Genomic DNA, 24,279 nt, shown 5'->3' with positions numbered 1-24,279 from the left:
CCTCCCTTTAAGTATTTGTAAGTATTAATAAGATCCCCCCTCAATCTTCTTTTCTCTAGACTAAAGAGACCCAAGTCCCTCAGCCTTTCCTCATATGAGAGATTTTCCAACCCCCTAATCATCTTTGTATCCTCCCAGGAAAGGATTTCTCATCTCTTGCATTCCGGTACTCTGACAAAACAGTATATGATTGAAAATGCTTCTGCACTGTGTTCTGCAAGGACTGGCACCTGTACATCATTACTACCACACATGAAGTATACATATAGTGCAGTAAAGCACCTGCCATATCAGCAGTGTCTCTGAAGAGGATGAACTGATAGTTTTCTTGCACAGCCACCCTTATCATTTACTCAATGAAGAAGAAGCAAAAACCTCTGGCATCACTTTTTGCCCTGAATGCAAACTAGAATCAGAATGTAACTCTCTAGGATTAAACGTACAGGCTGCTAAATATTCATTAAATTATCTGACCATTACATTAAAAATAAACAGCCAAACAACAACAAACAAAAAATACCATCAAAACCATTTCCCCCACAAACAGGGGCAATAGTCTACATAGCCTACAAGCATTCACTTCTTTTAACAACTTAATGGTTTTAGCTGGATATTGAGAAAACAGAAGTCTGACAAGCACTTCAGTGTCCCTGATGCAGAAAACAGATACTTCGCCAACACAATCCTATTGAGGAAGACTAATTCCTAAACTAAAGAATAGAATTAGAAATTGTATGATTATATTCATTGATTTTGTCATACTCCTGCTGGAAAACACTAAAGAATTAAATCAAGCTAAATTTGCTCTCCTGCAAACGAAAATGCTGTAAAAACCCTCAAAAGGCCAGTTCTGCAACAAACACTGAACTAAGAACTAAAGACATTCAGTGCTGTAGTAATCCTTTGCACCTATGCAGGACTGATTACCACTCTGAGTAATGGTACACTGTACCTGCAGTGTAACATCTATCTTTGCAAGAAGCAAAGAAATGGCACAGTAAGCATATAGCTTCAGACATTTCCTGCAATAGTAATAATAATACATTATTATAGCCTGCATAGTACAGCACCTACTTAAAAAGAGAAAAAAACAAAACAAAATGAAAAAACAAATCCAAACATTCCATTCTTGTTAATATTAAACACCTGGGAATTTTTGCTGTTTAGGTTACTACTACTGCTTTTAAATTGTGTAGAATTACATTTGCATCTAGCTGTATTTTTACAGTCATAACGCAAGCTATTGATTGTTTAAATCATTTTACTCATGACTTATATTAACACAGCAACAGATCTGTTTAAAGTGTGTGTAAATACATGAAGAAGCATTTGGCAGATGACTATTTTAGATTAAAGTCTCTTGCTTCAGCTTTCCATGCAGATAATGCACGGTCCCCAAACTGTACCAACCAGCAGGCAATATGCTCTGGGCAACATCATACTCTGGGCTCTCTAATTCCACCCTTACTTTTTAATGCCCAGTGGCAGGAAATGCACAGTAATGGCAGAACAAGGACTACCCCTTTCAGGATTCATAATCAAACCAAAATAACTAGAACCTTAAAATAATTTTCTAAGTGTTGTACTATCTCAAAGTAGAGTGAGGACCATCTAGCTATCTGCAAAACACACTTTTCCCATGGTGCTACAGAGTTTCTGTCCTCAACTCCTTAGCGGATAGATGCTTCAGATTGATTTTTAGCACCTGATGAAACAGAAACAAACAAGATTCCTTCACTGAAGAGGATTAACAAGAGAAAAGAACATGGGGAGAGAAGAGACAGGTTAACACGAACAGGATCACATGCGTTATCCCAAAGGTTAATGCATGACATGAAGGAGAGACAGTTATTTTAAGTACCTAAATAAAATAACTTTTTGGTGGATTATTTCATTGTAACACTGTTTGAAAACAGAATGAGATTACAGAGTACGTCCTGTAAATTAGCTCAGGAAAGACACAGTGAGTAAGAATTACAGGAGCACATCTGACCACTGGATTGTAGCAAAAGCAGAAAGTGGAATGATGGCCGACATTGCCTAGGGGCTGAAGAGAAAATGAGCACAAGAAGTTGAAGCTGATGATGCAAGGGAGGGAGATCTGTGAGAATGATACATCCAAAATTTAGCAGCTACATTTTCTGTCCTGGAAGCTTCAAAATCAGAAGCCAGGAAAGATAAACAGGAAGTTGTAACACTTAATAGAGACAATAAGGTGAAAATTGATTTTTTTTTTTTCTCCTTGCGAACAGATAATATGAACAGGATAGTCATATAAATAGAAGAAAAAAACCCCAACAGCATGTTTGAGAAGATGGTTTGGATACTGAAAGGATGCATAGAGGTGTTGAAGAGGTGTTTTAAGATATGGGCTGAGTGGGAAGAAACGTTCACCTGCAACAGAGCAAAGGGATGAAGGAAACTGGGAAAAAACTTACTAAATTACATTTGATTGTGATTAATCTGGTTTGACACAACAGTTTTCAGGATAGCTGTGAAAGATTAAGCATGAGATACGGGGCGGGACAGAGACAAATGTATAAACGGAAGAAGCAGGTGCTATCTGATGAAATGATACCACCTCTCAGTATGATATCAACAGAAAAAGGAGAGAAGGGGAAGACAGCCCTGAATCATTCCCTTTAGAGACAGAGTAGAGGGAGGTGGTCACACACTGCAAACCAAAAAGGCTAGTTTGGTACAAGTAGTAATACTGAGATCTACCAATAAACTTCTTAGCACGATGCTCCATCCAACTTGTGTAAACAAGGACTTAGCTTTCATTACAGGCGCTAAATCAATCAGAATCAGCTCTGGTATCCGTATGCAGCACTTCACTGTGTCACGCTGACATTCTATGTTTTAAAGAATAAGGTGAGGATGTAGGCAAAGAATCAAGAAAAAAACAGCACCACTAATCCCAATTAAGAGGGCACAGAGAGGGGAGAGGACTAGTTTAACGAATCACTTCAAATACAACTAAGCAGTTAAAAAAGATGAACACAGACTATGGGTCTAATGACCTTGTATGGAAGGAGACATCAGAAACCCTGGTAAAAACTGCTCCACTGAATTGCAGGGTGATGTGACAGACGTAGATGGGAGGAGAAAGTAAGAAAGCAGTTAGTGTGGAGACGGTGAACTTGGAGGTGAGACAATACAGACAACAGGAATAGCAGGTGTTTAGACAACTGAAGTCTACAGTCAGCTACTTCTGGAGAATGAGGAAAGCCGAGCTTGCTTGTTACTTGTATGGGCAATGAAGGAGAAAGAAAGGACTATGAATATATGAATAAAGACTGACAAGCATGAGAGTAACAGAGTATCACGAGATTCCCTTGTAGACAAAATGAGGATGCCACGTAAGGCAAGAACGCAAAACCAACCACAGAAGTCTTTCGGAATCAGGAGAGAGGGTGGAAGTGAAGGAAGTTGGCAAGGATTCCAGCAAGGGACTCTGAAAGGGTTTTATGAAATTGCTCCTGTGATTAATGTACTAGGAGAAGTAAAGAACAGCATAGTGAACAGTTTATTTGCATCTTTTGAAGGAGAAGGGAGTTCCAGGAGATCACTGCAGTGACTTTGCATTTTGTCAAGCTAAAAACAAAAAAAGCTAATACCCAAGAACAGCTATTAGGAAATAGTGCATTCTATTAATTAAAAAAATGAAAAATCAAAATCTGTTATTGAAGGAGTATCACCACCTGGAGAACACTACCATTGTAATCTCCTGTCAGGACACAGAAGATTTGAAAATTTTTGCCTTCAGGGCTGTATAGCTTAGACCTAAATCAACTCGGTTAAGCACATCCAGCTGTTCAGAATCAGTATTTTTCAACAAGCACAGATCCTAAGACTACTCTAGGAAACATTGACCTACATGCTACACATAATCCAAATTACTATTTGAAAAAATAAAACCCCAAGTTGGATGTACCTGGGCAGGATCATGATCAAATCTTATGCAGCAAATTAACACCATGAAGAAAATTATCAGAAATAGTCTGTGAGGGTACAAATACACATGATGATAGTAGGCAGAAAGATACTCACTGAATCCTCGTCTTGAATCATCTGAACTAAATTATCAAGTACTGGAGTGAGATTTCTGAGGGAAGAAAAGTTAGGAAGACGATGAAATCAGCAGCTTCTCCTCATCCATTCTCTTGTTATTAAAAAGAAATAAAAGCCTTACTTGGATTTCATGTTGTTAAAGTTTTTGCCTAATGCCAAGTGTCTTATCGATCGGTTTTTACTAAGCCAGACTACAAGGGTTGAGAGGTCAGATTCTAGGCCTGTAAAGAATCAGATTAGATTAAGAATTAAAACACATTTTCACAAAAGACCCAGACAGGGTCCAATTATTAATGCTGTATTTATTCAAGTAACTATATCAGTGTACTAATGTCCAAGAGCTCTAGAAAAATTTCCATTCTTCTATTTTTAAATCTGTTCCTCTTTTCTGCCTCTGTTTTTCTCTGAGAATAAATGCTTTCTCTAAAGCCCTTTTAAATCTCCGCCTAATCAGCCATTGAGGCCACTTCTCAGAAACACAGAAGAGAAACATAGTCCCTTATCTATAGTCCAACCACCCAAGGGTAGCTCCTCACATGGCCAGGCAGGGTTTAAAGTTCTTTTGAGAATTTTGAGACCACATTAATTACTATTTAGTCTTAGTACAGCTGTGTACCAACAAGGTCTCGAAGCCTTCAAGTGCAAAAAGGCAAAGGCAACAGGCTATGAATAAAATGACCTGAAAAACAAGACAAATTTTATTCTGCCCCTGAATAACAAAAATAACTTGCTGTAGTATTGTATTCCCAAACTAGTGGTGTATTTGAAGAATCCTCTAGTTAGATTACAATGACTTAGGATCCAGATCCACAGGATAATTTCGCTGCCAAATATCTATTTATAACAATCAATCTGTTTACATAATTGGACTGAGTCAGGAGCTCCCAAAGCTTTCCACTTGCCAATCCATCCCACCTTTCTTGGGCATTCAACTGTACTAGGAATCTCTTTCTGAAATACTTCTGCATTTGGCTGTCAGAGGGGCAAACACAGCAGGTGAATTCTTCTATTTCATACGCCTACAATTTGAGTTTTCAAGATGAGAAGCCAGCTGGTATTCCCAGCACAGAGCCTCCAAAGCAGCAATAGTCTAAGACTTTTCAAAAAACTCAAACAGGCTTCTCTGACCTGAAGCTGGTTCACCATTTGCTCCAAATTTCCCCCTCTTGCTTCTTCAGTATTAAAACCTGAGCTTCATTCTGTATCTAGCCTTCCCTTTCTTTTTTTCAATACATTTGTCGTTTAGCTTCTCATCCTCTTGTACTTAAACCCACTTTCCTCTAGATCTAATATGACGCTTGCTACCGTCAATTTATTCTGCTGTGTTACATTTATCTCTAACATCATAAACTTCTGAAGGTACAGTTAGTTTACAAACATTTCTTATATACTTTATAGCAATAAGAGTTCTTGGTCCAAGACATTTCCATAACCAATATGGCCAATAATCATAAAGCAAGAGTGACCATCCTTGGTTACACTGTGAGCTGAAAGAGAAAGTGTTTCTCAGATTCTGGACTTGCATGAGCCTCTATTCCTGTTCTGTGTACTTACCATTGTCTGAAATATCTAGGCTGGTGATATTGTGTATTTCTGCTATGCATCCTTCCAAGACTTGTGCACCTCCCGATCTTAACTAGAGACAAAACATGATCCATTTTTGCAAACTAGTTATGGTTTCAAGATCACACAGAAAACAGTGGTAGGAGCTTTGTGAATACAGAAGGCACTACCAGCAGCAAAAACAACAGCAACAAGAAGTTACCGACATCAACATGAGAGCCTATGCAGACTCCGACTATTGTCATCCTTCACTCTCGCTATTTGCATATAAATGAAAAAAGGGACTCTCTCTCCTTTCTCTTAAAACTACTGCTCAGGACGTAAATCAGGGAAAGATTTAAATGGTGCAGACAAAACAAATCCTTTAGCACTTGTGCCAGGCAGTGACTGCAAGACTTTGGAGTGGGTTCTGTACATGAAAGGGCCAGGACATTTCCAACATCCAGTGAGAAAAAAAAAAATCAACATATCCTGGCCTAGAAGCATGCAACTCTATCACCCTTGAATTCCACTACAGTCAAGGCTTATAGTGAGCATCTTCTTTCAGCTCCTAGCAAAATGCTAGGGTGCCTAGAACAAAGACGAGTAGCAAATAAATAAGAAATAAATATCAATGAAATTATGTTTCCCTGTCACTGAAAAGAAAATTTAAATAATCCAATTATAAAATAGCCACAAAAAGACCATAAACAAGAGAAATCAGTAATTTACCTTATTCTTAATTTAAAAATAGGCATAAAAGAGGAAAAACAGCAACAATAACAAAAATGCCTAGCTGGAAAGTATCAATTATGATATTATTAATCTGAAATATTAAAAGAATATAAAAGAAATGTCAGGATTTAATGAAAAAACAATTAAATGGCCTTGGGGAAAACATCAACATTAAGAATCAAAGTTATTAAAACTTACACACTTATTTACTAATGCTACTGAATCAAACAACATTTTTTTTTCCCAAAGAACCAAAAGCATTTTCTTGCAGCTACACAAACTACATAAAGTCCCTTTCACTTATGAACATCCCCCAGAGAAAAACTTAAGCAAAAGAGGGGAGAAGTTCTACAAAAATTCTATTTTTGCATTTTCTGTTTTTGCCTTCCTTGCTTAAAAAAAAAAAAAGGAAAGCTTTTTCAAACATGAAATAGCCTTTTCACCTCCTGTGCATAAAAATGAGCAATATTTTACTTAGTTGACTTACTTGGCTAAATATCCCGAATCAACCTGCTGATATTTCTGTGAATAGTCTCTTTTATCCACTCTATAATTAAGGAATCACAAATGCCTTCAGAAGTATTTTTCAATAAAGACTTTATTTGGCACTTTTTAGGAAGTTTGAGATATGTGATTGGTTAATAAGCAGCTCAACATCTGGCCTGAGCACTTAAAGAACAATGGTGGTCAAAGACAACATGTAAATCATAGGTGTAAGAGACACAGAACATAAGGCACCTTTCCTGTTCTGCATAAAAAAAAGCCTACCTATCCTTCACCCTATCCTCTCAAGAAGTGGTCAGATTAAAGTCTGTGTTTGGGCCAGAAGTGGTGCAATTTAAACTCAACTTTATTTTTGTAAGAGCATTTGTAGTACTTGCTCTATGAATAGCAAAGTAATTCAGTTTTGCTCTGTGCTGCTCCCTTAGATTGCAGAATCTATGGAACTGGCAGATTATATGCGGTCTTGGATTGGTTGTTGGTATGGTAAAAGTCCTATACACTAAAATTATACTCACAACAGAATCCAAATGCTTATGCTATATATACTTTGAGAGCTGATGCAGACAATTTTTCAGAAGCAGTTTTCAATCTTGTACCAATAACTCTATATTCAAAAATCTTAAACACACAAACATTTCATGTGCACAAATGGTGATATCTATTTAATCTGAGGGTGATGATAACAACTTGATTTCTAGGATCAAAATCTATTGTGACTGTATTAAAATTATATATATATATAAAGCAGAGAGGGCTATTCGTCAACGTGGACTGTGACACTGAAAAAAAAAAACCCACCTCTGCAATATCACCTATATGACATACTTCTGAGACTACAAATACAAACTCTTATTCAGAAAAAGAAGTACAACCCTTTTACAATTAAAAATGCCAAGCGTGTTCAAAGCCATGAGGTACCAATATGGGAAGGGGAAACAAAACTGCTTACTGATTTAACAATTAAGGTAAAGCATGGAGGGTACTTACACAGTGACCAAGCTAAGGGAAGCAGAAGGGAAAAGAGTGAAATACATCAGTGCTGAGCAGGTAGAAATAAAAATGTAATTTTCATAGTAAAAATAATTAAAAAAAATAACCAAACAAGCAATATAAAATGATTAAGCTTGGAGTTAATATATCAGAAAATTATGGGAGCAAATGAAAAGTGGTGAGAGAGGGAAGGATCAGAGAGATTTATCCTTCCATAGTTGACTACAGCTTGCCTGATGCAGGAAAGAGGAGGGCAAAGCTGAAGCATCAGCTTAGTAACCTCCTAACAGCGTGTGCTTGCAGGAACTAGGAGTAGTGCAGGTCACCAGATCCAAGCTGCCCACGGCTCTGGTTTTGGGTGCAGATTACCTGCCCAGCTCACAGTGAGTCAGGGAGAGATGGAGCAGGACCCTGCAGTGCTGAGCCCACTGAGGGTACTCCCAGCTCCTGGCACATCAACTCCCCTGCTGGTGGAAGCATAATTTCTTCTTTCTAAAGCGCATGAGAATGAATAAAGCTCTGTGATGTGAAAAAATGTTAAGGGAAGGATCTAAGGAACTGCTGTCAGTTTGGAGGTACCAGCTATGGGAATGCAACACTGTGAGTCGGGGACGATTCCTTCCTTTCTGTCATGAGAGTCAGCCATGACCACTTGTGGTTTGGTGTCCAATATCACTAATCGCCCCTCGAATGCTCCTCCATATCCCATCTTGGGGGTTATTTAATGAAAGGCTTATATTTTCACTCCTGTCAGCCCTCATTGATTTATATGATAATTTATACTCTCATTACTTATGTTTGTGTTTTATTGATTTATTCTTTTAAGGTTATGATTACAGGACTTAATTTTTGTTACTTTAATTACTCCTCCCTTTTCCTTCCTCCTTCTGAAAGAAAAATTATCATCCGTCTGATCTCTCTACTCAGAAGTCAGAAGCGTATGTACTTGACTTGAAAGCTTTTCTACTTGGAATTTACATGTAATGCTCTTCAAAGTAATACCATTTTTTTTAAAAGTATAAAATAGCAAAACAAACTAGAAATGCATTCACATTACTTCCTAAGTAAATCTGTGCACACTCCAAAAGCAATTGACCATGAACCTATGGCAAGGATTACTGCACCTCAACATGTTCATGAAATGTCATGTTTTCTACTTAAAGGGAAACCATTGCATTTGAAGCTACTTCCAGAACAGTTAATACTCAGGTGATCGACTTGGAAAGATCTGCCTAACAAGTGAGGGGTTTTCTTTGGCCCATAAAAAGGAAAGGGTGGCTGCTCAGGTACAGAAGGCCTGAGCCAAAGCTGGTTCTTGTTGGTTTTGGCAAAAGTCCACACAGTTCTCTGTTTAACTTTGCCTCACTGGCTTCCCAGCATCTTGGCTGATGTTTTGTCATAAGTTGTAGCCACGCAGTTATCATCCTGCAAGACTATGGACAACCCTGAGAAACAAAGTGCACAGAAAAGCACAAAGAAGCAAGAGAGAACAAGAAAAAGCAAATCAAGCTGCTACAATTGGTTTTATTTATTCTTGAGATATTTAAAGCCATCTGCACAGTGTCTCTTAAATCAATGCTATGCTTCAGTCAACTTTTACTAAAGTTCCCTATTGGCCTGAATCGATTAATTGATTAGGAAAGCAGAATTTCTCCCAAGGTTATAAAGCAAACCTGCAGAAGAGGAAGCATGTCTCTGGTTTTCAAGGAAGACAATCAAACCAAAGACATGCCTTCAGGGCACGCAGCTTCCTGTGAACCATTCAAATTTGGGCACCTTGGAAAGACCTGCTGCAGGGTCCTGTGTAATCACAGCACCAGAGAGCAGAAGCTGCCAAACAGCACGCTGGCTCAGTATCTAGAACAGCTACACTGTAAGGAGTTTTGCCAATCAGGTGCTGCAGGTGCTTTGAACCTCTGTGCTCATTATTTAGGATGATGCTGTAACACACAGCAGCTGATTTTTACCATAACTGCTTCTCTGAGTTCTACCTTTCCCATAACTTTTGACTACAGATGAAGAACATCTCGCCCAGTGGATTTCACAGGAACTCTAATTCCACATCATTGCATCTTTTGAACACATCCTGATGAATATTCCTTACCTCACAGCTACTGAGATCTAAAGACACCTCCTTCAGATTGTGATTGCAAGCCAGGCCTAATAAAAGCGCTCTGAAAAAGATCAATTTTAGAACCATTTAAAAAAAAAAAAAAAACAGCCAGCTTTACATCATCATCATCATCTAAGTGATCACAGGTTAATACACCTATAATGTGAAGAACCATTTCAAACCAAAACCACACCAGCTGAGCAGTTATTTCTTAAATAACAACGGCAGAACAAACCTGCCACACTTCGAAGACTCCAACAACTTCAAAAACTGCAGGGATGCAAAGCTAATAAAGAAAACATAAAGCTAATGCTACATCAGCACTTAATACTTTCATCAGAGATGAATTTTCTTCAACATTTGCTTTCAAAGAGTATCAAATGATTACAAAATGAGCGTTCTGTTGTACAACCATACTAACTCTCTGATTTTTCGAAATTTTGGGAAAAAAAATGGGGCTTTTAAAATATACAAGATGCAGTGCAGCCAGCCATTTGAGCCAGGCACAGTGCCTGTAACACTCAAATGCTGGATTGTGTTCAAGTATCACACAATTCCCCACTTCTGCAACCCAATAAATATTTAGATTTCAAAATGATACCCCCAGACAATGGTGTCCTCTGTCTTTAGGCAGAATGGCAGAAAAGTGAAGCAACGACTGATTACAATTTTCATAAATCCACCTATAAAGCCTTACAGAAGTTTGTTTCCACACATAAAAGTTAGTGTTAATATCACATTTGTATTAATACTGTCATATCAGAAAGCACAACTGCATGCGTGTTGGAAAAGGAACAAACACAATCTGTGTACACCCTTCTAGTATCTTTAGAATAGATACTGCTTTGAATTAGTAATTGAACAGAGAAACAGAAGGACTTCCTCCCCAAACTTCATTTCAGCCAAAAGCAAGCTAACAGAATCCAAACTACTGATGCATGGAGATAAAAACCAATCAATTTTGCTGAGCCATTTGCCTATACGCTTGTTATGCAAGTAGTGTGTAAAACCACATTTAAAATGTGTGCACCCCAGGAAGGTTTTTCATTTAAACCTATTTATATCTGCCCTGCAGGTATAAATGTTAATCAGACTTTTGCTGTTAACAAAGGCAAATATCTTGTGCTTATTTACTTCTTAAGCTCTTAATACGCAGGCTTTGAAAAATGTGAAAGCTCTGCAACAATTTTTACAAATTTTTAGACGATGCTTGTCTATATTTCCTTCCCAAGCACGCTTTTATTCAAAGTTAGTCTGGCTGATGATAACCTTGCAAAGAACTTCCTAAACATTTTGGGTCAACCTAAAAAATACAGCGCAACTATAAAAAAAATGCAGATAGAAAAAGAGACACAGCGCTACTTCAAATGTACTTTCTTCACAGGAAGAAAAAAAGGTTGGGTTTTTTCCTAACCTCTTTCCTATAAACTCATCCTAAGAAAATTTCATGATTTCTCCATTCTTTGTCATGACAAATCACCAGCATTCAAAGGCACTGAAGGCAGACGTATTATCATTATACTTAGCCACTATGTTTCAATCACACACATGGCAACACATGGAAAGGTCTTGTCAACTGTGGTACATAAAGAATGCAAGAAATGGCCTTGTAATTAGCATTTGCATGAGAAGTGTATCAGAAACTTGCCTTGTTATAGCACTGACAGATCAAAATACTACTTTTGGCAATGTCTGTAACTGAACAAAAATGCCAACATACGCTTAAACAAGGAAAAGAGAGTATAAACTGCTTTACTCAAAAAAAAAAAAAAAAAAAGAAAGGGGGGAGGGGGAAGAGCAAGCTGTGATAGAACATTAACTACATTAACTTTGTACAAGAACTAAAAGCACCCTTTCCCCACCCACCTGCGCAGCACATCTTCACTCGCAAACCTCCTCCCTGGAAGGCCTGACTTTATTAACACCTCCATCACTGTGCAAACCAGTTCATCTCCTTCCCTGAGTGCACCGATTAACCAGTATCTTTAAACTCACTGAGTTAGCATATGTGATTAAACATACCACAACTGTTGATCTAAAGGAAGTTAATAAAAAAGAAATCAAATATCAATTACTCAGGGGAACCGGGCACTCAAGGTGTCACGTAACTGCATTTTGTCTATGTATTTTTCTGTAGGCAGGCTTGATCTTGAATCACACATCCAACTCTGCGACCTCTGGTTCATGGACACAAACCAGGAACAACTTCTTTGTCATAGGACAGTTCCAAGGCCCAATTGTCAAAAGCTTTTTGACATGCACTATTCAAAGATGCCAGAGAAGTACTATTATCATACACTATGTCATTTTTATTTTTCCTTCTAGAAATCATCTCTCATGTGCTACTGCAATCTTGGCAATGACAAATAAGTCTGTCTAAAAAAAAAGGTGTTTCCATCTTGTCTTCAACAAATCCTATGATCCTGATTGTTCTGTAGAAGTTTTGAAATTTCTTGCAGTTAAGACCAAAAGGCTAAGCAGCTGTCCCAGGATACAGCACATGCTCAGTCCTTTTAACACCAGATTAACTTCCACAGGATGCTTTTCAAGTGTATTAGTCAAGCCACACAGGGTGAGAGGGAAAGCAAGGTGTACTGCAGCTCATAGTTCTCTGTACTGTTGTGAAATACACTCAGCTCAGACTTAAGAAAAAACTCAGGTCAGAGAAAAAGCACATGAAGGAAACTACTAAAAAATATTAAAAGTTCTGTCTTACCTCCTAGGCAGAGGTGAATACTGCCATCCGAACAAAACAAAAGAAGCCCATGCCAAAATGCCAGCCAGCTGAGTGTGCCATGGACACTCAGAGACCTCCTTGTCCAGCTGGACTTTGGACAGATGCTCCTTTCTGGAGCTATCTGCCCTGGTGAAAGAGGTTACTGCTCTCAGCTCATCCTATGCTGCCCACCACTGCCTCTTTAATTCCACCAACACCAGTCATGCAAGTAACTCCCTCTAACCCAATTCACTCAAATTGAGCCAGATTAGCTTAAACATTATCATCAGAGTAGGTTTTTGCTAATACAGATCACTTTAACTGAAAAGGACTAGGAAGATCTTATTTTCTCCACAGCTGGCAGATCAAGGAGTCACAAGTATTTGGGATAAATTAATACAACATCATCTTCCGTGAGCACAGACAATTGTAGAGCACCCACCTGCAAAAACTCCTGACACCCCAGGAGATACTCAACGTGTCAAGGCCAAGAGCTAAATATGAACCTTAGTGTTTGTGGCTTCTCACCTTTCCTAATCTGTGTAGATATATTCAATGTCTTACAGCATTCTTTTTTTCCTGTAGCACTGATAAGATTGTCTTGTGTATTAGTCACATACATCCTCTTTCTTCTTGCTTCATTAAACATAGCTCCCTGCTGCCCTCCACCACAGAATCAATAGTCCTAAATTAATCAGAATCAACCAATGTGGTTCTCAATAATCGCTTTCTGTTTGAAAACACATTAGTACCATACCTTCCTAATCTTGGCAAAGTCTAAGCAAGCAAGACAGCAACTGAGAGCATCACAGGGTACAGAGTGAAAGATCAGAGCTAAAATGATAGGCTCCTGCAGTTGAATATTGATTTCAATCCAGTCCACCATACTTAAGCATCATAATGTATTGTCCTCTCCAATGTCAAACTGCATTAAGAAAAAATACCCACAAACAATGTACACTACTCTTTCCTGTGTGGCACTTGTCACTTTTCTCTCCCTTAGCTTCCCCCAGATCTAAAGCTAGCCATCTGGTACTCACTAACTACTCTTTATATCCCACATCTCTGACTTTGCCATCAACTCCCACTGATTAGCTACTCCCTTGCTGAGGTACTGCCCACTTCCCTTCCCTGGTCTCCCGCCGGGGGCAGGCTCCCAACCACACAAGTATACATGCATATACATATATATCTATATCTGTGTCCAGATTAGGACTTTGGAGGTGTGTTCCCCAAAGTGGTTAGCGAACATGTCTGGGTGTCTACTACAGATAGGGTTATGTATGTTTTAATGTATATTAGGTAGCAAGTTGACAGTCTGGAAAAAGTCCTTTCTTTAATTTAGACCAATAAACACAAGGATTCTGCCAGAATCACAGAATGACCTATCCAGCATAGATCTATCTATCTAGACCTATCTTGACTTTAAAACACACCTTTAAATTTTATGTCTGGAAAGTTCAACACAGTTCAAAAGTGCATAAGTCACAGGTGGGGTGACACGCCGCTACGCAATTTCCCTCAGCCTGCATTAGGCTGTAAGAGGAGTTTCTCTCCAGCGTTGGGTGGGCAATGGAAGTGTCCAACCCGCACCTCCAGAACCTGTTAGCCACAGGATGGGTGACATATAGCAAAGAGATGTATCACACTTAGCATTCCCAGAAGTTGCTTCCATCGTCTCTCCCTCTAACAGAAGGGCATAGCTCTGTGGAATAGGTCTCTCTTCCCAAGTATTGCAACAGGTTCAATTTCACAACGGCTGTTGCAATACCGCAGCCTCAAAGGAACGGCACTCACACAAGTACATAATCCCATTTTACTGTGAAGCAAACGTTTTTTCGTTCGTAAGCCACAAAGTAAGAAATATATCACAAAAAAATGTTGATGGAAGCTAAACAGCTGTGACACTCCCACAGAACAAAATATGGTTAATAGTCTCAACTGTGAGATGGAAACAACATTTCTTGAATGTGTGATCATTACAAAACTCACTCTTGCAATATCAATAATGTACAATGGAAAAAAAAAGCAAAATCCTTTCCCCTTCATTTTTAATATGAGGCACTCACATAACAAAAATGCAAACTAGGTTTTAGGCAACAGGAGAAAATGAAATGAAATTCTTACTTTAGAGGCTCAGGAGGGAGTTTAGTTCCCGAAAGATTAATCTGCATCAAAGCAAGTGAGCTGCTGAAAAACTGTTTGAAGGAAGGAGGGACTTCTTTTCCTTTTCTGTAAGTAAACAAATTCATTAAGAAGTAGCATCTAGACACTCTTCATTCCAATAAATAGTAAATGCAAGCCATCAGAATTGTAATGATCTTTTACATGTTTAATTTGCTCTACCTTCAACAGCTCTGTAATCAGTGGATCTCAATTAGCTTAGAAATATAATGTCATCAAAATGTTGATTCAACAAACAATCCTCAGCATTGCGCTGCTGCACAGAAGACATTACTATCTAGCTTCCGTTTGGTGAACTACAAAGAATTATCATTTAGGTCTGGTTAATAGTGAACGTACTTATACATTATGAGTAGAAAATCAAACAGGACATTACAAAACCCCTGAAATTGTGTTTTCACTACTAGAAATAGTTACTCAATGGTGGAGTAGCTTATCCCCAATTAGGTATCATCTCTGATATGGACATAAGACATTGATTTGAGGAAAAGGGAAGCTAATGTTAATATTTCCTATAATTCAAGTATTCTACAAAGTCAATGTGCAGTTCCAAGCATTTCAAAGGGACTTCCTCCCAAAAAAGGACAAAAAAGGGGAAAAAAAAGCATTTATAACCATCACCAAATCATGAAAAATACAAATTCTAAAAACCAAATTTAAAGAGGAATCAGGTCAGTCAGACTTCAAAGCCTGATGTTATGCCTCTTAGAGACAAAAGATATATATAGACTCTCCACTGCATCAGTATCACAAAAAACATATTAGACAAGGTAGCTTATTTTACAGCCATCTAGGAAAGAGCAGAAAAGGAAAGAAAATATTCTACTTAAAATAAATAATACCTATTTCATAGAAAAATAAGACTTCCAAGACTTTATGAAAAAGTCTTCAATTTCTTCTTAAAAAAATAAAAAAAAGGTGCAACATGAGAGTGAGAAATTATGTAACAAAATATCACAGGAGCTTAGAGTAATTCTATTTAAACTGTACCTGTGAGAAAAAAGAGTCCTAGAGAGGCTAAGGACAGCTAAATGCTGAAGACATCCACGAAGGAGGGCTCCACACACCTGGTTTGAAACAAAGATTGATTTTACTTTCTATTCAACCAGAAAAGTACCTAGGGATAAAAGGTGGGTAAAGTTTCCTTCACATTTGAATCTCCACAAAAAATATCTTTACCATATCTAGCGCACACTCCGTGTTGGATAAATCCAGGTGAACAAGGGCATTTGGCTGGGCCAAAAAATTGTACAGACTCTATAATTAATGGAGAAAAAAAAGAATTATCCATATTAATTTTGGTATTATGACACTGATTATTGGATCGCTACTTCTCATGACATTTTAGGCTTTTATTATAAAGTTGCACTACAAGAATTGTGTCTGAAACTTTACTTAATCAATACAACCTGTTTTACTTTTGAAGGGTATCATTTTTTTAAATGATAGTGGGAAAAACGGTGCTTAGACTACATCTACTAAATATTACTCCTTGCAATTAATTTTCACAGCAAATGATAATTAACTTAGTTAGAAACACCTTGGAATGTCACTCAGGTTGCTGTTATGTTTCAGAAAGGCTAATTGGTTTGTAAGCTTAAGCCAGCCCCTTTAAGCATGAGGGAAGCAACTAATTTGCGTCTGAAGCCCATAGTTATTTCTTAATATCAGCAGTGCATTAAAGGTTTAAGGGAGAATATAGAACAGGTAACAAGATTTTAATACTGATGGCTTCAGTAATGCATAGGATATGTCATGCAAATGTTAGCGTATGTAAAACTTCTTACTATACACTGTTTTACTTTGGGCTTTTTTTAGTCTCAGAGAACAACACAGAAAGATAGAAGTACGACCTAATTCTCAGAAATGTGGAACCCTCAACTCCACATGAAATCCAGCCAAACAGAGCATGTTCAACATTTCTAAAATAGATTCATCTTTCTAGAAATTAGGTCATTTAGCCCCTATACCTGCAGTGCAAGAAAGGTCCCTGCTTTAAAAATCCCTGTGCTTTGCTAGAGTTTATTTTAAATGCTAAATAACAGGATTTCTGTACTCCTGTTGGAAAACTGTTCCAGAGATTAAGAGATCTCAGTATTAATAATCTTTTTCTTTGAACCATCTCTCTCTCTCTGACAGGATAAGAAAAGCCCTACTTTTTGTATTTAGGTCCCTTAAAATATTGTAGGCAGACATCAGACTTAAGCATTGCCTATCGAAGTCGTACATTTTATTTTACTTTTTGTTTTTACATTAGTTGCTGTGTCATTCCCTCTTTAAGACTAATTCACTGTGTGTCTTTATTTACATTTAAGTATTTGTTTGCTACCGTTTAAATCCTCTTGTCCTACTGAAATTTCACCTCCTGTCTGAAAAAGACTAGTTCTTTGAATGTGCTGAGGAATCTGAAACTAGTACCATTTGTGAAAAAGTACCTCAGTCATGTCTGACTGCGCTTTAAATGGTAAGTTTGGGCGACTCTAGCATTGTGTATTTTAGATGCTCAATACTTCAAGAATTCAAAACCTGACACTTACATGCACACAACTTTTGATGTGAGGGAAAAATATGGATGTTAACAGTCAAAAAGTGAACACATACAAATTAAGAACTAAGTGGATTTTGTTATAGAGAAACTAGAGCTGCACCTCTATGGTAATTGATAAACTGAAGAAAGGTATTTAAGTAATGATTACATTCTTCAAAGAATCATGAGCTTCAACAGCATGTGTCAAGGAGATGCACAGATTTATTTATACAAACAAAAATATTGAAAACCAGAAATTGAGTCTTTCCAAGTCAAAAGAATTCAACTGTTTCCAGCCTTCCAATGAAAAATTTGTAATACAGTTATCACTAAAAATAACATGGGGTTTTTTAATTGTCTTTTGGTCACTTTCAAACAGAACTCAGGGAGCATGGTAAGCACACCGAAATAAGTGGTACACTTGTAGTTTTCTCATTTATCAGTAGAAGCAAAGGACTAAAAGCATGAACTAAAATTATGTGGATATGTTTAGTCGTGTGGGGCAATTCAATTCTCTGACTACATAAGGAAGAATGAAGATCAAAATGTTATTTTCTACCCCTACTAGAACTGTACCGAAAGAAAGGCAAAAAAGCATCTAAACAAAATGGCTTTGCCCTTCTCTTAATAATAAATTAAAACATCAGCTCATTAACTCACGAAAGAGAAGAAAGTGCTTACAGAGAGATCATCACCACGGAGGGCGTTCCCTGAGAGGTCAAGATAGACGAGCGTGTTCGCGATCAGCGAGTTGGCACTCAGTGACTGAGAAAGGCTATTCACCCCTGCCAAAAAAAAAAAAAAATACATAATGTTAGTAGTCACTTTAGCCAACTTTAGACAAAACTAGCCCAGATCCTGCAAGTGCACAATTTCAGTGAACAGAGACACACATAAATGTTTAACGACCTCCTGTTACCACCACTGTACTGCAGCAGGAAGGTAGACCACCAGGCAGATACGAGACTCTTCCTTGCCACAGCATGCCCGGTTTTGTCTGGACCACACTCCATCAGATGCCCCGATGGAGCCACAGTGTTTTATAGGTCCTGGATCCGGGGAAGAAGTGTTTTTGTGTAGTCTGCAATGGCTTTAACAGTGCAATCCCAGTTTGAAACAGATTTTTAAAACAGAATTTACTCCACAACGTTAAGACAGTGTCTTCCTGCAAACAGTAATATTTAGATAAAAGTATCTGTGGAAGACGATGAAAGAATCTGTGGAAGACCAAGCACATTAACAATTATAATTGCCAGAACTTCAAAAGCAACTGATGAGGCCTAGAAATTAAAAATATTTCACATATTTGCCTGTAATTTCAGAAAATAGTTAACTAAAATATCAAGAGATGCATAAAGACTCTCAATTCTTGATCAGAACAAATACATATTTTTCACATTAAAATTAAAAAGCTCACATTGGGAACAAAACAGTCAGAGCTTTCTTCCTCTAAAATTCTTCAGCTTTTCCAAATACAAATTAGGACGTGGCTACTTCCTGCAAATCTAACTTTCACCTGAGGGCTCTGTAGCTTATCACCAAGTTTTTAATTTATTGTAGATGGCTATTGTTGCCTTTCAAGCAGTATGTTTCTTACATGTGCGTGTTTCTTACATGCATGTGTTTTGTAAGTGCCTGGCCACAGCTATAAAGCAGTCAAGCGTTTTGATCTACTACACAGTATTTCGCAATTTCTCAAAGCTGCTTGTCAGTGAAAATGGACTGGCATTCAATGGATGAAACATGTCCACTCTTCAGTTAAAAACTATTGTGAAATGGATTTATCAGTGAAAATATGGAGGAAGCAGCTAGCAAGCCACTGGAGACCAAAATACTCCACTTTAGTTTTCCATGCTGCAAAATATTAAGAAAGTCTCCCATGTTGGTAGTGTGGCTCTTGGTTTCAGGAGGCTTTTGATACTGAAAAGAATCAAAGCACAGTGACATCTTTGTCAAGTCTCAAAACTTTTTCGTTCACGTGATTTTTCTTTTATCTTAACGTTGCATTGTTGAATACAATCTATACCTATCTATAAAGGTAAACTGCAAATGAATATTTACAAAGTTTCGTTTGAAAGATCTAAAAGCTCTCTTTAGCCACTAGAGCTTACAGCTCTGTATTTACTTTAGTGAGTCTTCTCAACAGTATATATAAGCAACAGGATGTCCTGGTTTGAGGAAGAAGTAGAAATGAAATGTAATATACTGTCGACAATTCAGCATATACTATTGAGAACCAATTCTGGGAATTCAGGAGCAGTGTCTGAGTCTGGGGGAGAAGAAGAGCTGTCAAACAATCCGTTATGTTGCTGCTTGTCCAACTGCTAAAAATCAGCCTTATCACTGAAGGCAAAAAATGAGAATGAGGGATTTTTTTAATTAGCCTTTGGCTCGGGCTCAGAAAAGCAAGCCCTAACTTTGAATGAGTATACCAGAATTTTCCATTTAACCAGACTCTTCAAATCAATAAATTTTTGTTTGAACTTCACCTACCGCAAGCTATACTCTAACAGTAATCTCACTTTCATTTGCACACAATCCTTCATGCTCTTTTACTGCTCTCAGGAGGCTCAGACTGTTAATAGCTCTCAGGAACTTTGAGATGCAATATTTGAAGAAAGATCAGCTGGGAAGTTACCACCTGAACTTCACTTCTCAATCTTGGAAACTTATCTCGAATAGAAAACACTTTTTAAATAAGGTGAAAACTAGTGAGGGATTGGACAGAATTTCTGAAACTGAAAAGCTCAGAATAAATAAATAAATAAAAGATAAAGGGGGTGGGCAATCCACGCACCTTTAAGTCTACTGAATCCAAGATCCAAGGTCTCCTTTAGACTTTTCCCACAGAAAATATTATAATAATCCCCCCTCAATATCACAAGTTCAAAAATAGTGCCCCAAATTAAAACCAGTTCAGTACTGTCTTCTTATGTTAGAGGAAAGCTGGCTAAGACAGACAGCTTTGCAGACAACCAAAGAGGTGAAACTGAATTTCTTCAGGTCCAGAGGGTTATAAGAATTCCAATTGTAAGACACTGCATACACTTTTTTAAGGAATTCTGAGAAGCTACCATCAGACAATATTCATGGTGACGTACGTTACTTTCTGGAGAACTGATAGTAATTGCAATGCAGTCCAGACCAGGATTCACATGAAGTCAGTATTAGACATACTGGAATATATTTTCAGCTTTTGTTAAAAGATCGTCTTTAAGAAGTGGGTTAAAAACCTTCCAAACTCTTTTTCTAACCTCAGAATTCATCTTTACTGACAAGAGTTCTGTGGATGAACTTCATCAAGCTGGCATTTATCCTTTACGAAGACGGAAACGTAGCCAGAATATTCTTGTGACTGAATGATCATGAGCACTTACCGAAATAATTCAGATCACGTGAAGAAAAGCACAGGATGAATGAACACATCAGAACTGCATGAATTTATGTCAAATTCATGTACATCTAATCTCAAGAGTGCATGGAAGGTTAGTCAAGATTCTTAATCAATTGCTTGTCACCAAAAATGGAGTTTAGCAGTGGGGAAAAAAAAAAAACCACAATCCCAGAGTTTAATAAAGTCTTCTTAATGACAATCATTATTGAATAAATACAGTTTAGGGTTTACTATTCACTTAAGCATAACAAAAGCTACAGAACACTCACAAAAAAACAGCAAAAAACCTTTCTCCCCACCCATATTTCCCCAAGTCAATCCTTAAAGCTTAGGAGCACATAGAATCTGCACTTCACAGAGCAATAATTGAAAGGATAAAAGAGCAGAGCTCCTATCTGTTGTCAACTAATGTCCTTCATAGACTGTAACTCACTCATCTTTTCCAGGTCATCAACATCTGTGAAAAAGCTGCAATAATGTCAGTGCATTTTTTCTATTTTTAACACTCGTGTTCTATATACAGGAAACCCTGGGTTTGAGCGGTCTGTTTAAGAGGTCAGTGCATCTATTATTTGTAAAACAGCAATGCAAAAAACCCTGAAAGCTTCTGACTTGTGTTTCAGTACTGTTATTGCTTTTAACATATATACATACATTTCAACTAGAATATCAAATCAGAAGTTTGTAAATTATAAAACAGAGAAGTCTTAACTCAAAGCAAACCACTTAACAGCCATTGCCACAATGCTTGGTTTCATAAAATAATTGTGTGCAAAACGTTTGGAAAATTCCCTATACTTTCCCTATATTTTTGCATCAGACATCTTTTTGAAGAATCTATGAAACATAATTTATGACAATTCTAAATTCAATCTTTCTTTACAATACAAGTTCAAGCTCAAAGCTTACAGAAGCATGTAAGAGTTTTTCAAAGCGCTGAAGGGGACACAGAACCCAGACCACAGTTCAGCAACCCAGGACTGCAAAAAAGCAGCTGCACTGTTGAGAATACACATGTAAATCAATTTTGGAATAAATTACTTTATAATCTGGTACCAAAAGGTATTATTAGGATGGAAGCATGAAACTTTTAGAACAGAAAAAGAGGCGTACTTGTAAAACATACCTTTAGGTGACAAGGAGGTTTTAGATAAATTTAAATGTTTCAGTCCCTTTGGAAGTTTGGCGAACTGGATGCTCAAAGATGACACACCTGTTGGGGGAGCAAACAGAAAAATGGATGTTTTCAGGTTCACTGTGTGATCTCAGATTTTCCCAGCAAACACACCAGGAGCAAACACTCTTAGAGAAGGAACTGCAGCCACCGTGGGGGTGAGCCCAAAATCACCCTGCCTTTTTATGGCCATAAATCTTTGAAATGACTGATGCAGTCAAGATCCCTTCTTCGCTCACCAATGAACAAACAGGGAGCTTTGCTGTTAATGATCAGCAAGCAACCCTAACTAGTTTAAAAGCTATATAATGCACACATACTTTTAAGGAGGAGTTGAAGGGAAGGTATTACACATGTCAAACAGTCAGCACTTGCAAAATGTGGAAGCTTTATGGTTCAGCCAAAAAAATTAACATAAAAAACCAACCACAAAATAAAATCCAATACTAGTACTTCATGTGAAACTCTAGACTGATTTTATTTTTGTTTAAAAGGAAGGGCTGTCAAGGCAAGAGAGAGACCCACATTAGCTAACATCGCCCCCTTTTCCTGAGGTAAACCCCAAGAGTCTGAAACCTCCACCAAGTTGTAATGGCCACTTAACTCCCTTACAGTAGCCTGCAGGTTACCAGCCAGGACACAGGCTTGGAAATGTTACAACTGCTTGCAATCCCAAACAGTAAAAACCTATTAAGATGCTGACATGGACTGGGCTACATCAGCACAAATCCAACAAAAGGGGAAGGTGGGGGGGTGGGGCGCGGGGAAGCACTTTTCATTAAAGTAATTTCTCAGTGTATCCAAGTTCCACACTCCATAAATTTAATCCCCCCATTTAAGCAAAAGATTGAAATTTGATTAAGGGGGCACATCCTTAATAACAATGGAACCAATCCATGAAATATTTATCATAGGAATATAGAATACAGTGTGAAATACAGTCCTCTACAGCAACTCACTCGGTGAGAAAAGGGCAGAGAAGGGGGGAAAGCCTTTTACTTGTCTGAAAACACAGTAAACGAAAAAGCTGATACGCTTCTCCACAGATGCAGACATGAAACAATCTACTAGTATGTCACACACGTTTACGCTGATTTTTATCATGCTTTACCTATCACTGATAATGAAAGAACAGCTGCCTTGCAGAGACAGTGCCTGCCTGTCGGGGGGCGGGTTAATGCTCTTCATAAAAGCATGTTGCATATGCTGGTGATAGGTCCACGCAGCTCAAGACAACAGACTGTATTTTATTTTTACTGCCAAAATATTAGACCGATGATGCCTTGGCATCGTTTATTATAAAACACAATGGTAACCAGATGTCTCCACCAACTTTCAGCAAGAATTAATCAAGTCATGTTAATAGGATTTTCTTTCATAGCTCTACTATTTAAAATAATATATCTTTTAGCTCCTCTGAAGTAGGAGGCCCAATCTGTCTTAAGCTGGTCTCAGAATTTATATTCTAGCTGACTGTCCACATTTGTTAAGATAGTTTAGTCACACAATATTTACCCTCAAAATCAAGGCAGAGTTATGCTGGCAAAAGAGGAGAAAAAGGAGTACAATCAGAATCATTAAGGATATCACAAATGCAATTTTTGTTGTGGAGCACTGTGAGTAAGACGTGAAGCAAATAATTTTACCTCTCCATCTTTGTATTTAGCTAATAATCTACAGACCACTTATCACTCCAGTCAATCTGAACAAGTTTAACATCTTACCAGCACTAGGCGTTAAGGATCCATCCATTTATAAGATACAGAAATCAGGTGCAGAAATGAAACCAGGCTTCTGGTTACTCAGGCCCTTCAACGCTCTTTAAGCCACCCATTTTTGCTAACCTCCTAACAGAGATGAGAGCTTTAATGGCAGAAGTAAAGTTAACTGCATCCAGGCAGACAGTTTTGAATTTGAGTATTTCTAAGCTTCAGTATTTTGTTTTGCATTATTTTTAACAAAATACGAGATTAATTTCTGATCCCAGTAGAGCCCAAAGCAAAACTCCCATCATTTCAGCATGGCTAGATTTTAAAGCCAAGATTGATGATAGACTTTCCAAGTGTTAGTCTCACAAATATTGAGAGTACCATAAAGGGAAGCCAATCACAAATTAAGAGACTGGTCTCAGTGTGAATCACTTCATATAAACACTGCATTGTATTTGAACTGAAGGCAGGTCCTATACCTTAGTTAAACTAAACACAGTTCCCATGTTATTGAAATACAGACAGTTGCATTAATGTAATAATACAATGTCTTTACTTACTGGTACTCAATAATATAGAATAGCTTAGGGTGGGTTTTTTGTTCAAACAAGACACAA

At 37.8% G+C, this 24,279-nt stretch overlaps 1 protein-coding gene across 1 annotated transcript in view; it reads right to left on the bottom strand.

Annotated features, from left to right (window-relative positions):
- The window catches only part of LRRC16A (leucine rich repeat containing 16A), a 228,753-nt gene that overhangs the window by 70,499 nt on the left and 133,975 nt on the right, over positions 1-24,279 (bottom strand). Inside the window, exons 12-20 of the mRNA XM_009885904.1 lie at positions 21,906-21,992; positions 18,067-18,170; positions 16,038-16,115; positions 15,849-15,925; positions 14,802-14,906; positions 9,950-10,019; positions 5,629-5,710; positions 4,196-4,295; positions 4,054-4,108 (exon numbers count right to left, since the gene is read on the bottom strand). Of these exons, the coding sequence (XP_009884206.1) occupies positions 4,054-4,108; positions 4,196-4,295; positions 5,629-5,710; positions 9,950-10,019; positions 14,802-14,906; positions 15,849-15,925; positions 16,038-16,115; positions 18,067-18,170; positions 21,906-21,992 (758 nt within the window). The remainder of the gene's footprint in view (positions 1-4,053; positions 4,109-4,195; positions 4,296-5,628; positions 5,711-9,949; positions 10,020-14,801; positions 14,907-15,848; positions 15,926-16,037; positions 16,116-18,066; positions 18,171-21,905; positions 21,993-24,279) is intronic.

This window comes from Charadrius vociferus, unplaced genomic scaffold, assembly GCF_000708025.1.
Source record: "Charadrius vociferus isolate BGI_N301 unplaced genomic scaffold, ASM70802v2 scaffold195, whole genome shotgun sequence".
Taxonomy (NCBI): domain Eukaryota; kingdom Metazoa; phylum Chordata; class Aves; order Charadriiformes; family Charadriidae; genus Charadrius; species Charadrius vociferus.
The sequence above is the reverse complement of the archived record's forward strand: the minus strand, read 5'-3'. Positions and strand labels throughout refer to the sequence as shown.